Source organism: Rhineura floridana, chromosome 8 (genome assembly GCF_030035675.1).
Source record: "Rhineura floridana isolate rRhiFlo1 chromosome 8, rRhiFlo1.hap2, whole genome shotgun sequence".
NCBI classification, from domain to species: Eukaryota; Metazoa; Chordata; class Lepidosauria; order Squamata; family Rhineuridae; genus Rhineura; species Rhineura floridana.
Window position 1 is genome coordinate 32,422,193 of NC_084487.1, and position 15,385 is coordinate 32,437,577.

At 45.0% G+C, this 15,385-nt stretch overlaps 1 protein-coding gene across 1 annotated transcript in view; it reads left to right on the top strand.

Moving 5' to 3' along the window:
* DENND2A (DENN domain containing 2A) overlaps positions 1-13,447 on the top strand; it is a 49,680-nt gene extending 36,233 nt beyond the window's left edge. The window contains exons 15-20 of the mRNA XM_061638788.1: positions 2,389-2,566; positions 4,959-5,000; positions 7,888-8,005; positions 9,583-9,822; positions 10,015-10,101; positions 12,673-13,447. Of these exons, the coding sequence (XP_061494772.1) occupies positions 2,389-2,566; positions 4,959-5,000; positions 7,888-8,005; positions 9,583-9,822; positions 10,015-10,101; positions 12,673-12,704 (697 nt within the window). The 3' untranslated portion in view covers positions 12,705-13,447. The remainder of the gene's footprint in view (positions 1-2,388; positions 2,567-4,958; positions 5,001-7,887; positions 8,006-9,582; positions 9,823-10,014; positions 10,102-12,672) is intronic.
* Positions 13,448-15,385: the final 1,938 nt, after the last annotated feature.

Sequence of the window (15,385 nt, forward strand, 5' to 3'; positions counted from 1 at the left end):
CCTTCAATCTTCTCCAGGCTAAACATGCTCGGCTCTTTCAACTGTTCCACACAGAACTTGGGTTTCCAGTGAAGAAAGGGAACCCCATTGAGTCTCAGAGAGAGGAGAAACAGCAAGCATTTCTCTCATGACTGCCTCGTGAGTTAACTCTGCCATTACCCTCCCCGCTGCCAGGGAAGGTGGGGAAGGAGGATTTCCCGCTCCCCTGCCTTGTCGTTCCCCAGCCTTCTTTCTTCCAAGCTGTATCAAGGGCCTTTTGCGGGCTAGTTAAAGAGGTCGCTCTTATTTATGCACAGGCTCATATTTATTTACTTATTTATTACATTTGTATCCTAGCTTTCCTCCAAGGAGCTCAAGACAGTATACATAGTTCTCTGCCCTCTCCATTTTATCCTCACAACAAGCCTGTGAGGTAGGTTAGACTGAGAGACTGTGACCGATCCAAGGTTGTGGGGCAAGCTGGAGGTGTTTGGAAGGAGTAGGGTTGGGGATGAGCCAACTAAGTATGCTAACATAATATTACTATTGTTAATTAATATTACTTCATTTTAATATTTTGAATTTTATTTGATCCTTATAAGGATAATCTCTTTGAAGGTTGGAGCATAAAAGCTATAATAAATAAGCAAAAGCTTCTAACTCAGGCATGGGGAACCTCTTTCACCCCAAGGGCTGCATTCCCTTCCAGGCAAGTTTTTGGGGTACGGTGGGACATGCCAGTCCTGTAAAGGACCAGAGGGAGAACTGCACAGAGCAATGAATTTAAAATGTACCTTTCTGCAGTACGCTAGTTTCTACACTCGTCCCTCTCAGACCTCCATCCAGGCAAGCAAGAGACATTATTACAGTTCAAGGGTGAATTCCAGCCGGGCAAAAATCCTCAAGGAAGGTGTGAAGTAGCGCCAGTAGGTGGCATGGCTGGGGAGGGAGTGTGGCCTGGAGAGAGTCCCAAGGGCAATATAGGAAGGCTTTAAAGGGCCACATTTGGCCCCCAGGGTCTCAGGTTTACCACCCTTGTTCTACTTCATGGGGCTACAAAAGACAAAGGCAGCCCTGCTTGCGGATCTGAGCTTCCCAAATGATCAGGATTGTTCCAAGTCAAGGAATGAAATGGCAAGCCCTTTGATGTTTGTTACTATCTATTATAATAAGCTGGGGGGGGGGTTGAGCAGGGATTACTTTTTTTTTTTGCAACAGGGGTGGGGAACCTGTGATCCTCCAAATGTTGGACTCAAATCTTCATTGGCCACAACCAGCATGGACAATGGACAGGGATGGTGGGAGCTACAGTCCAATCATATCTGGGGGACTAACTCTGTCTTATGCCACGATTGCTGTATTGTGTGCTGATCCTACTTTTCCATTTGTACTAGCAGTGATTAGTGTCAGGAATGGCACAATCTTCATGTGGATGGCAGGTTTCAGCTGGTAGGCTGAATCATCCAACCTGTCACTCAAGACAGCAGCAGGGTAACTCTGAAGAGTCTGCTGTTTGGCTGTGTCCTCAGCTTTATGTCTGTTGCTTAGTTTCCTGTATCTTTTTATTTTTGTTGGTGCTGTCTTCCCACGTGTGGATGACCTCAGCAGAGGTATATGCTCTGGTTTTCTAGCAAATTGCTTAGCTAGCAAGAAAAAGGGAAAAGGAATGTTGGGGCTGTTCCATGCCTTGCCATATTTAAGAGGCATCAATGTGAAAACTGGGAATCTCTATTCATCCCATGACTCCAGGAGTCCGTGCACTGGGTGTGTGTGTGTGTGTGGAGGGATATCTGTGCAAAAATAATGTGAGCCCCATGATACAATTTTGAGAGAGATCTCTGGTCTGCACTGTAGCCACTGGAACAGATAGGTGCTAGTATTATTTTGTCTGAGAGGGTGAGGAAGTTCTGTTTAAAACTGTGCATAAGATACAATATGTACATGCTAAAGGGAAATTCAGTCTCTGAACTCAAAAGAAACTATACAAAGTAAATTTGAAAAAAAACTTTTCAAAAATATTTTTGCAAATTCTCAGGCCTCCTGAAGTAAGGGTGAGGATAACAGTGGTGGAGGAAGGACCAGATCTGAAAGCTTGGGGGGGGGGAGCAGAATGACCTCTGTAAAGCTCAGAAACCTGCCTGGCTTGGTACTAGTGAAAAGCCCTGCCCACATCCCACTTTGGATGCTTACAATTTTCCAGTTCTTCTCTTCACACTGGTGAAGACTATTGATTTAATTTCTCTTTCTTAAACTCGATTCTTAGGAAGCCCGGCACTGTTTCAGGTCAAACCCTGGTCAGGTGTCATTGTGTGGAGCCAACTCTCTCTCCCCCCCAAGCCATTATCTTAGCTGTCTCAAAGGGGCCCTGAAAGTTTCAGACTGACACTTGTGTGTGTTTCCTCCTTCTAGCACCTTGTCGAAATGCTGCCACGCCATGGTGGCACTCCTTTACCCCTTCACATGGCAGCACACCTACATCCCTGTACTCCCCCCTTCGATGATTGACATTGCATGCTCACCAACTCCCTTTCTCATCGGTCTGCTCTCCAGTTCGCTACCCCGCCTCAAGGAACTTCCAGTAGAAGAGGTGAGAGCAGGGTATGGGAAGGGCAGGGTGGCTGAATGGATTTTGGGTTGGATGATCTGGCTTCAAGGACCACATGGGCAGGGTGATACTGAGCACAATAATATCTTTCTAATATAATAGCATTAGGGAGCTCATGTTCTTTCCCCACGACTAGAGCAGCCACTGAAGCACCAGGCTGGAAGCAGGCTGTGAGGGAAGTTACCTCTTAAAAGATATCCTTGTTAAAGTAGCCCAAATATTGATTGCCTTTGTTCCCCATGTGCCCTGCTGAGGGAGGTGCAGTGGATGGCTGTGAGTGAAAGGGCATTTTCAGTGGTGGCATCTTAGCTGTGGAATGCCCTCCCCAGAGAGTCTTGCTTGGCACCTTCCTCGTTGTCATTTCTGGACCAGGCAAAGCCCCCTTTTTCCCCCAGGCCTTCTAATCTGTTTTAGTATTAAGCTGTGGTGGTTGTTTTTAACTCTCTGAATGTCTGTATGCTTTCCAGAAGGGTTAGTCTGGTTGTTGTGACAAAAAGAGCTAAGGGGTCTTGTGGCACCTCAAAGGACTAACAAATGTATTGTGGACTTAGAGTCTACTTTGTGAGGTGCATGAAGTGCTGTCTTAAGTTACAGGTTTATAGTTGAGGAGAGGGGATAAAATGGATGAGGTCAGAGAGAAATGAAATGAAAGAGGAGGAGGAGGAGACAGAAGAGGAGGTTGATATTCTAGGTTTGACTGAAATAACTCTTGTCCTTGTCCTGTTCCTCCCCTCCCTTGGAGATCTTGGGTTTTTTTTAAGCACTACTGTTTTCTGTTACTTTATCTCCAAGTATGGATTTCATTTTGGCTTGTGGCTGAAGGCACACCTAGTCCAAAATGGGACTGAGTTTAACAGTCTGCATGAGAGGTTTCTGCTAATTACAACTAAGCAGGCCCAATGGGTTCTCTTCATGCATGCCTGAGGGGCACGTACTGTGACAGGTTTTAATTCCACTTGAAGCCCTTTTTGTCCAAAATACACAACATTCAAGATGATGAAATACATCTTTGGGTTGAATCTGACCTGCCTGATAAGGACAATACGTTGTGTGCATGTGCTTATTAGTTTTCTATCCCACCCTTTCTCACAAAGTGGCCCAGTGTGGCAAACACCGAAGTGGTAAAACCAATACAATTACAGATAAAATAAAAACATATTTTAAAAGTCTTTAAAATGTGTAAAACAGGCTCATTCTCTCACAGCGAATAATTTCAGCGTTGCCAGGAACAGCATGTCAAATGCCTGGGTAAAACAGGAATGTTTTTAAGTTCTTCTGGAAAGTTCATAGTGTATATTGCAAGGATTCCTTTCTGTTCTCCCCCAAAAGGCAACGTGGCACAACATGGCCCAGCTGCTATTGTGTCATAACCTCCCTCCCCTCACATTCCCTTGGGGAGCCAAGCAGCTTCCATTCCCCTTTAAAGCATGGATGGGGAACCCTTTCAGTGTTTGTTGTTCCCTTCCTATCCCATGTCAAGGGTTAACTTTTATACCAAAAGTTATAGTACCTTAAAAATGCTCAAAGCACTTCAGACAATAGCTTTGTCATCCTTACAATAGAACTGCAAGGCAGGTCAATGTCACTATCATTTTTTGGCAGGCTGACACTGAAAGAGGGTTGCTTGCTTCCTAGTGAGTGCATGGCTGATGTGTGTGATTTTAACTGGACAGCCCAGCTGGCAGCTTCCACTCTTGGCTGCTATATTACACAGGTGGAATTTTGGGATGGTTCATGCATGCAGGTACATCACCCACTGTTCACGTGATGAGCAGCAACTGAATGTGCGGCTTGCATGTGTGCCTTTGTGTATATTAGAAGCTGTTTGGTAGTGCTGCTTTAGTCTCAGGAGTGCTCTTCCAGGCTGCGCGTTGCCTGTCCCATGCTTGCATCATAGTTTGCATAAAGTCCAATTTAATACTTTTTTAAAGTGCTAGATAAGAGAATGCAGCTATCTCCCATTTTATTCATTTGCTTGCTTCTTCCCTATTGTGTGGAAGAACTCTTGTGGTTTCTCATACAGAAAAACATCCTTGAAGGAAGGGAAAGTGTTCACATGATTAAGAGGCTGAAGAGGAACAGCTTCCTTATCTTTTAAGTTGTCATTCTGTGGTTTGTGGTGAAAGTCATAAAATCACCCTAGGATTGGGGCAGGTTTCATATCTTTCTGAGGCTCAGTGGGGAAAGGCCTTTGGGAGCATTTTTTTCTCTTTTGGGGGGCTGAAGAGCAGGTGCTTCAGATAAATAAATGAGGCAGAGTCTTTCCCCCTGAAAGCTGTATAGAGTGCAGTCATTTTTCCAAGGAGGCCAGTGACCTGTTCGCACTGACTTTCCTTTTCCCTTTTCCCTTTGTGTGTGTGTTTGTCCGAGACAGGTCCTTGTGGTCGACCTTGTCAATAACCGATTTCTCAGACAGGTAAGAACAACTTGCTTTCAATCATATTAGTTCTATCTCTGGTGTAGGGATCTTTGGCCCTCCAGATGTTGCTGAACTACAACTCTTGCCAGCCCTAGCAAGCATGGCCAATGGCAAGGGATGAGGGAGCTGTAGTTCAGTAACACCTGGAGGGCCAAAGGTTCCCCACACCAGTTCTATGTGAACAAAATGAGAGGGGCAAATGGGGATGAAGAACTCTGTTCTGCTTTGTTGCTGGAAGCTCAGGGAGGGTGATGGTAAATGGAGGCTGGAGACACACAGACTGCTGAAAGAGTTGAACATCATTTGAAAGTGGCTTTGCTTTCCATGGTGTGTGTTCATGCATTTCTTCATAATCCTTCTGCCACCTCTGGTCAAAGGTTCTGCATGTTTTCAAAACTTCTAAAATGTGCCAAAGCTATTGACCAGAAGTCAAAGTGTGTAAGTAGTGGACATGTCCTAAGCAGTAGTCCCTTCCTCACCCCAACCTTCCTTCAGCTATGAAAAACAAAACAAAAATGCACGACTGACCCTCTTCCTCCCAGAGGTTTTGCCCATAGAGTACATCTGTAAGGATCCTATTCTCTCAGATCTGGTTCTGTATTAGTGCAAAACGGGAAATGTAGGGAATGTGACTCTGAAATGAAGGTATGATGTGGATGAGGAGAACTCCAAGCCCAGCATCAGTATACTTAGTCAGCCAAGGCCCTAACTCCCTGTCAGGACATACTTTCCCTGAGTCCTCTGTGTCCAGTGTTTGGGTCAGGATCACTGTTTTAAACTTCCCACAGTCTTAACATTGCATCACTCTGGAACATTGTAGGCCACGGTCAGAGGCAGTATGCTTCTGAATACTAGGTGCTGGAAACCGCAGGAGAGAGAGCGCTGTTGCGTTCAGGTCCTGCTTGTGGGCTTCCTACAGGCATCTGGTTAGCCACTGTGAGAACAGGATGTTGGACTAGATGGGCCACTGGCATGATCCAACATAGCTCTTCTTATGCTCTTAATTTAAAATTGTGTCTTCCAGTCATCTGCCACTAAGCCCACCCAGATGATGCTTTTTGAAAGACCCCTCAACTCTGGAGCCTGCCCTGTCCTTTGCACAATCCAGTGTAAATGTTAATCAGCTCAGGAGCCGTTGTTGTTGTCTGTCTTGCCAGGTGACTCTGAACTGACATGGGCTCATTTTGGGCACATGCCCTGCACTGATTGATGGTTCTCACACTTCCTAAGTTATCAAAGGGACCTAAAGGTGTGAGTTTCTCTTTCACTCCCTAGATGCATTTTATCCTCCAGGCTACCTTGGCTAGGGTTCATATAGACTTTTATTTGTTATGTTATTTTTTAAAATTGATGTTTGAGGATTATATAACTTGGCTCATTCTTGTGAGCTTTCTTGATTAGCTCATTAATCTGTGTCTCAGGCTCCTCTCATGCACGGCACCTAGTGTGTGTCCATTTTAAACCTAGGTTTTGGTACATTGGGTTGTGTCCAATATAGTGCTAAGTTAAAGTCATTTAGTAGCATACTTGTTCTGTTAGCAAAATGTTTTCCACCAGCAGAATATTGTTGTGCAAGAGAATGCATAAGCAGGTTGCTGGGTAACTTTGTTGCACATTCAAAACTTAATAAGAGCCCTGCTGGATCAGGCCAGTGGCCCATCTAGTCCAGCATCCTGTTCTCACAGTGGCCAACCAGATGCCCATTGCAAGCAGGACCTGAGCACAAGAGCACTCCTACGGTTTCCAGCAACTGGTATTCAGAAGCATACTGCCTCCAACTATGGAAGCAGAGCAGAGCCATCATGTCTAGTAGCCACTGATAGTCTTATTCTCCATGAGTTTGTCTATTACTCTGTTAAAGCCTTCCAAGGAGGACCCCCTCAGCAATAGATTACGCAATCTGTTGTGCAATGAATTTCTGCTAGTGCCACTGTTGCATTGGAATCCTCTGCTGTGTCCATCTGCTGGCTCTAAAGCCCTTGCGCCAGCAGACAGAGAACAATTGGATACAGCCCATCATAATCTGTCATGTGGATCACGTAGCTGATAAATGCACTGGTGGTCCTTCAGGTTAGGAGGTGGAAGCCCTTCAGGCTTTTCAGTACGTCAAACAGAAAAAATGTATTCCATCACAGAGCAATGACAGAGTTGGTGTCCACAGGGCTTGATCTGATGAAATTCAATGCCCTTTCCCAAAATGAGATCCTTTAGGACATTAGACTTCAGTCATGGCATATCCAGCAGCCACATTTAATCCCAAACTGCAAATGGGACTTATTTCTAATGTTTAAAAAACTTATCTGCCCATGTTAACTATGTCTTTGGGTGATCCTGTCCAAAGGAGGGCAGGTCTCCTGTATGTTTGATATATCTATACAAGAGGAGGGAAATTTTGTAGGTGTACCTTGCCACACAGGGGTGACAAAGCCAAACCTCCCAAAACCTCTACTTCTGTGCAACCTGTTAGATAAAGAAAATCTGTGCTCAGCTACCTGTGGTCATTGTTTCTCTGCATCCCTCCTTCTCTTTAAAAAGAAACCCAAACAAACCAGAGAAGATGGGGGTGGTGCCCCCATGGTGCAGCCCACTCTGGATGAAAGCACAATGCACTTGTGGGTCCTAAGAGCAATGCTTTAAGGACATCCTTGCCTACATCGTTCATTGTATGTCGCTCAGAGGTAAAGTACATGCTTCGTACGCATGAGAACCTAGGTTGGGTGAAAAAACAGGCAAGATATGCTCAGCAATGCAGGTCATAAGGTATAGTTATGAAAGAGTGCAAGAGCACTCTTGAAGGCCAAACGTCTGCATCTTTAGAGCAAGCCCAGGCGTTTCTCACAGAGTGTGAGACTTATAGAATATATCCTTTCTCTTTTTTTTTAAGATGGAAGATGAAGACTCTATTTTACCTCGGAAGTTGCAAGGAGCGCTGGAACACATCCTGGAGCAAAGAAATGAGCTGGCAAATGACAAGGAAGAGGGCATTCCCAATGGCAAGCAGGGTAAGATTTAAAACTTCTCATCTTTTTTTCTCACCAGACCCCAGTGTCTACCAGCTCCAAACTCTAGTTTCTAGTGGGAAACACTGACTGAAAGTCTTGGTGAGTAAGTTTACTCGATGCTGTGTGTTTTGTGGGTGTTCATGGTGAAAAATTCTTGTAATGCCTCTGTAGCTACCTGTCCTTATAAACCAATTAATTCCCAAAGAACTGCTAGTATCCTAGACAAATAAAATCCCAAAATTCCCACCCACAGAAGGGACTGACCACTGCATCTCTACATGAGTCATTGTTCTGGTTGGATTTCCTAATCAGCCTCATCTTGTGGCTGTTAATCAGGGCTGTGCAGTCGGTACACCAAACCTTCAACTCCAACTCTCTATTTTTCTACTGTCCAACTCGGACTCCGCCCAAAATTGCTTCTTGTCAATCAAAATTTATTTGGAAGTCGGAGTCTGTACATTTCTACCGACTCCGACTCCTCCCAAAATTGCCCCTGACTCCGAGTCCAACTCTACGACTCCAACTCCGACTCCATAGCCCTGCTGTTAATTCTAGTTTCTACTTGCTGACTGGAAGGAAGCAGGGCCAGAGCAGTGACTCATGTAGAAAGCAACAGGCAGACTCTTACTGCTGTGCCATTGAGTGACTGATCCAATCATATCGGCAAATTCCATAAGTTAACTAAGTATTGCTGTAACCTGCCCTAGATTGTTGCGACAACTGTTTATAATAAATAATATTGTGTGAAGACGTGTTTCCTTTTGTTTGTCCTGACTCTGCTGCCAGTCATTATTATGTGGTGAGTGGGATCTCTTTCTCCACTTTCTCTGCATCAGGCATGACTTTTATAAACTTCTACCACGTTCTCCCTTAGCCACGTTTTTTTTCTAAATGAGAAAAAACACATCCAGACTTTCTTCATAGCGAAGGGACTTCCAACATTTTGATCATGTGAGTTGTCCTTTCCCAGCTCTACAGTATTCCAAATATTGCACGGTAACCATTGTATAGCCACTCTGAGAGGGTGTGAAAATGTGGCAAGGTTGGGCTTAATCATATGGTTGGACTTGCATATGAAGTGTCCTTCTGTCAAGTGAGGCCATTTGTTCATCTAGCTCAGAATTTGGGAAGGGCCGTAGCTCAGTGGTAGAGCATAGAGAACATTCCAGGCTCAGTCCCTGGTGTCTCTTCCAAGTAGGGTGGGAATCCTAGAGAGCTGCTGCCAGTCAGTGTGAACAATAGTGAGCCAGATGGGCCAATGGTCTATCTCAGTATAAGGCGGCTTTCTATGTTCCTGTGTCTACAACACTTGACTGGCAACGGCTCTCCAGGGTTTCAGGCAGGTGTCTTTCCCAGCCCTTCTTGGAGATGCCAGTGATTGAACCTGGGACTTTCTATGTATAAAGCATATGCTCTCCTACTGAGCTGTGGTCCCTTTAGATCTGGTGGTCCAAATCGAGACACCAGCAGGATAAAAGTTATGGGACTGGAAAAGAGCAGGTGAGGCCAAGTCTGTTAACTGTTTGTTTCTCTGCTGCTTTTTCCTCCCTCTCCAACTTGCCCCGATGCCTCCCCAGAGTCCAGCCCCTTGAATGAAGTGGTGTCGGAAGCTTTTGTCCGCTTCTTTGTGGAAATTGTGGGGCACTATTCCCTTTTCATGACTCCCAGCGAGAGGGAAGAAAGAACCCTGCAGCGGGAAGCCTTCCGGAAGTCCGTCTCTTCCAAGAGCCTTCGGCGGTTCTTGGAGGTCTTTATGGAGACCCAGATGTTCGGGGGCTTCATTCAGGAACGAGAGTTGCGAAAACAGGGAGCCAAAGGTGAGAGGAGGAGGAGAGCGATACACAGTAGACCAAGAGCTATTTGATGAATTAAACCTGATTTTAGTTTTGGGCTTTCTCCTTTGCTCCTTTAAACATATAAGCACTGCTCAAGTGGCATCTGCAACTAGAGCTCACAACTGGTGGCCAATCTTTTTTGTTTTTGTGTTCTATTTTTACCCTTCTCTATAGGTTTATTTGAGGTACGTGCCCAGGAGTACCTAGAAACCCTTCCTAGCGGAGAGCAGAGTGGAGTCAATAAATTCCTGAAAGGGTTAGGTAAGAGATCCCCATAGCTGCTATTCACTGCAGTAACTGTGCTTTTAAATTCCATCAAGTGGTCTGAAGTCCAATCACAAAGAGCAATGGGTGTGTGTTTGTTTGGAATCAGGGCCAGCACCAGAGGGTGGCCAGGTTGGACCCTGGCCAAGGGCCCCTGGGGCCCATGAAGAGCCTCTCCTTAGGGTGGGTGGGTAGCATTCCCTTCTGCGATCTGCAGCAGCATCGGCTCCTGATCCTGCCACGAATTGCAGAGAGGGAGCTCCCAGGCACCCCCCTTACTACTGCACAGGCCTGGCCCACACACCCCACCTACCTGTTCCTTGAAGTAAATGCTGGCTGCGCTGTGGGCGCATGCTTGCCATCAACCAAGATGGTGGCTGAAGCTGGGGAGTGGACCCCCATTACTTACACAAACAACCACTTGTATAACATCCCGACCCCTCATGACACACACTGTCAAGTTTGCAAAATGACTTGTTTGAAAGTGCATCACACACCATGGCAATGACATGAGCGCTGTCCAAAGACCCTCAGTGACATTCATGGAGCCACAATCCATATGGAACTAGAGAACTTGAGAATGCCTGGTGGATAAAGAAAGCTCAAGAAATCCAGCTCGTTGCAGATGCTCACGACGCAAGGGGCTTTTTTAATGCCACAAAGGCCATCTATGGACTGACAAATCACGGTACAAATCTCTTAGGTTCAATGGATGGTACCAAACCTCTTAAGGATAAAGAGTCTATTGCACTGCGCTGGAAAGAGCATTACCATGACCTCCTTAATCGTAACTCTATTGTGGCTGGTGAGGTCTTCTCACAAATTCCACAACAACAAACTAGAGACGAGCTTGCAGTATCCCCTAATTTGGATGAAGTCAGTAAAGCCATCAATGAAATGAAGAACAACAATGCTAGTGGACCTGATGGGATTCCTGCTGAAGTCTTTAAAGAAGGTGGGCCTGAACTTACACAACAACTTCATAAGCTCATCGAAAAAATCTGGATGAGGGAGGAGATCCAGAAGACTAGGGACACCATAATTATCACCCTTTTTAAGAAGGGTGATAGAACAGGTTGTGGGAACTATCGAGGTATCTTCCTTGTTGCTACCGCAGGTAAAATCCTTGCAAGGATCCTCGCAAATCGCCTCCATCCTCTCAGAGGATGTCCTCCCCGAATCTCAAAATGGTTTCCACCCTTCCAGAGGGACAGTGGACATGATCTGACTAAAGCCTTTGATACTGTGAATCGAACCGCTCTCTGGACCATCCTTCTGAAAACTGGATGCCCTGATAAATTTGTGAATATTTTGCGACTCCTTCATGATAACATGAAAGCAACAGTCTTGGATAACAATGCCTTTCAGAGTGATCCATTCAGAGTCGGATCAGGCATAAAACAGGGATGTGTCATTTCTCCTACCTTATTTGCTATCTTTATTGCTATGATTCTACACCTTATTGAGGGGAAACTTCCTACTGGTGTGGAAATCATATATCGAACAGATGGAAAGCTTTTTAATCTCAGGAGGCTGAAAGCAAAAGGGTAAGGTAATGTCACCCTCTGTCGTAGAACTTCAATATGCTGTAAATAGTGTAGTCTCCGCACATTCAGAGAAAGATCTTCAAACTATCCTAAATGTCTTTGCAGAAGCATATGGAAAGCTTGGGCTCTCAGTTAATATTAAAAAAGCCAACGTACTTCATCAACAGGTGCAAACTAGTCCCTCTGTAGCACCATCAATCCAGCTTAATGGTGTGATGCTGGAGAATGTTGATCACTTCCCCTATCTTGAAAGATTCCACCAACGCTGCCTCCGGAAAATTCTGCAAATTACTTGGGAAGACAGACGGACTAATGTTAGCGTTTTGGAAGAAGGAAAGACTACCAGTGTTGAAACAATGATCCTTCAACATCAACTTCGCTGGACTGGCCATGTTGTTTGAATGCCTGATCACCGTCTTCCAAAGCAGCTACTTTACTCCCAACTTAAAGATGGAAAACAGAATATCAGTGGACAGCAAAAGAGGTTTAAAGAAGTTCTTAAAGCGAATCTAAAAAAAATGTAACATGAGCATTGAGAACTGGGAAGTCTTGGCCCATGAACGTCGCAAATGGAGGTCAGCTATTATCAAAGGTGCTATGGACTTAGAAGAAGCACGGATGCAGGGTGAACGGAACAAATGAGCTAAGCTGAAGGCACGTCAAACAAATCCTCATTGCGATCATCTTCCATCTGGAAACCTATGTCCTCACTGTGGGAGGCTGTGTGGATCCAGATTTGGCCTCCACAGTCACTTACGGACCCACTGTTAAAGACCTTATCTTGGAAGACAATCTTACTCGGCCATGAGTGATCACCAATGAAAGATGAAAATGAATGGTTGCTTGTGTAAGTACCGGGGAGTGGACAATGGGGTGGAAAAATGTAGTTAAGGTGTGCACTGGCTAGTTTTATCTGTTTCTAAGGATCTAGGATCTAAGGATCCTAGCTAAGACCATCCTCCTTTTGCTGCTTAGTAAATGCATGGTTTTTCTTTCTCTTCCTCATCTCCCCCGTCTCCAGGTAGCAGAATGAAATTTCTCCACAAGAAGTAAGATCTTAAGAGTGCCACTATTGCAGGGAGAAGGATTTTTTTTACAGTTCAGCAGACACAAAATGGACTGATTGCCCCCTCCCCCATTTAAAACCAATTCCCATTTAGCCTTCTCCAAAGGAAGGGAAAGCCCAACCCCAGGAGGCAGGGTGTCCAGGCATAGCCTGTGGCACTAAGGGGACAAAGAAGAGGCTGCTGGGAGAGGTCTCTGGGCTTCTACAAAGAACATGCACTGGACAAAGCACTCTCGGAACTCTCCATTGGCGCTTTGCATATTTCACGGTGGTTTTTTTTAATTATTATTATTATTTCTTAGCTATTAAACATTTTGAAATGTTGTTTCTTATTTATATTGAGGTTAAGAAGACTATTAGCGAATGACACTTGCCCCGGCTCCTCTCTCAAGTGGTAGCCAAGGGCGTTGCTGAAAAGAGGCTGTATTAAGCTGGATTGTAAGATACTGCCAGGGACAATATGATGAAGAAAGGGGAGAAGTGGGGGGCACTGTGGTCAGATACTAGAAGGACACTTGTGGGCAGGAAGAGGAAGAGCTTCTAAATGAGGGAAGGTGGGGCAGGGGTAGACCATTGAAGCTGCTGAGAAATTGCTACCCACTCAAGCAACCACTATGTGATGGAAGATTTTATGCCCCTCCGAGTCTTTGGGGAACACATGTGCACCCTTTCTTGGAGTAAGCTCAGAGACTGATGTGATGTAATTAAAAGTGAGTGAAATGAAAGAAAATGTGTTCTGTCTTCTTCTTATACGTAAGTGGTTAGTGTGTTTAAGCTGACTTTGTACTTAGTGGCTAAAGACCTGTAAAGTTCTGGAGTGAAAGGCAAAGTTGATGCACGGAAGATCCTTGCACCCCACAAATTTTTTATTTATTTTGCATGAAAAAGAAGCTGTGCTGGGGACTGGTTATCAGATTTATTTGATGTTGTTTTGTGTGTGTGTGTGCGTGTGGTGTGTGTGGGGGGGGTGGAGAGAGAGAGAGAGAGAGAAATGTGTAAAGCACTCACCTTCCAGCCTATTTTGATCCTAAGCTAGTTCACACATGCTTGTACCTCACAGGGTTTCTCTAAGCTTGCTTATGCTTAGTTGACTACTGAATGTGTGAAGTAACTCCACTGAAAATACTATTACATTTGAGGGGACACAAAAAGTATCTGTGATGTGAACTGTGATGACTCATTCACACATGCAAATAATCACGGGATGAAATTCTTCCATTATGTCCTTTCTTTTTATGTACAGCCCCAACAAAGAGGTCCCTCCACTCACCCTGCTGGGCAACTCAGCAGCAGGCTAGAACTGTATCTCACACCCCATAATGTGAATGGGGGAGCACTGGCAGTGGAAAAGAGGTGGACCTTCTTACCCTACCCAGCCAGTGCTCTTCTGAATATGTGTATGTGCAGACATACTCACATACACCCACCCTGCACTTCTAGTAAAAGTAGCCATGGGAAAATATAAAACACTTGTTGGGGGAGGCTGTAGCTTGACGGTTGAGCATCTGTTCTGCACACAGAAGGTCCCAAGTTCAATCTCTGGCATCTCCAGGTAGGACTGGGAATGTCCCCTTGCTGAAATCACAGAGAAATGCTGTCAGTCAGTGTAGACAATACTGAGCTAGATGGGCCAAAGATCTGACTCCATATTGAGGCAGCTTCCTATGTGGAGGGAGACAATACTCTTTCACTCACATGCACACCCTCTCACACGTTAACAGGTTTTCTTGTTAAAAATTAGCTGAAAGGTTCCATATTGGTCTGCCTCACTTTTTGCTTAAGGCTCCTCTCTGTTTTTGTGTTTCTCACACATCCTCCAAATAAGATGTGGCAGAGGTTTGTTTTCTGACCCTCTCCCCTAGAGTATGACTGGACTTGAATCAGGAAGTAGAGTATCAAAAGGAACCTCCTCCTTTACCCCCCCCCAGATTCAAAACGGAAGTTTGAGCTTCCCTATCCTTTCTGGTTCTTGTCAGTGCTGAGAGAGAAAGCAGGGCATAGGAACATCAGAAGCTGCCTTATACCATGTCACACTCTTCATCTAGCCTGGTACTGTACTCTGACTACCAGTGGCCCTCCACCACCTCAGGCAACAAAAGGTCCTTCCTGTTACCTGCTACCTAATCCTTTTAACTGCCTGCACCTGGGATTGAACCTGGAACCTACTGCATGCAAAGTGCTTTTTAAAAATCTAGTTAATTAGATTAATAATCTAATAGATTATTAATACAATAAAACAGGAACACCCTTTATTTTAACGCACACACACTCCCCTCCCTCGCTCTGCCCTCATGCCCCCTCCCTTTTAGTTATAGCATTTTTATTTCTGATGTTGTTTGGCATGTTCAGGCTCACATGCGCAGATGAGGGTTAGGATAAAGTGAGTATCAGTGCTCTGCTGGGGTCCCAGATTAACAACTGTTAAATTGGGTAAGTTTCCACCCCAGAATAGTGTCTCCCACTACTTCTAGTTATGGGTATTGCTCAGTGAAGAGTTCCAAAAATGTACTCTGAATAGGGTTGCCAGGTTCCTGGCCTGAGACTGATCCTGTATCTTTAGGAGAAGAGAAAGTCAGCCAAGTGCAGGTGTTCTTGCAACACTGTAATGGGAAAAACCACAAGGTGGAATTCTCCCTTCCCCCTGCACAACTTTTAAAGATATAGAAGA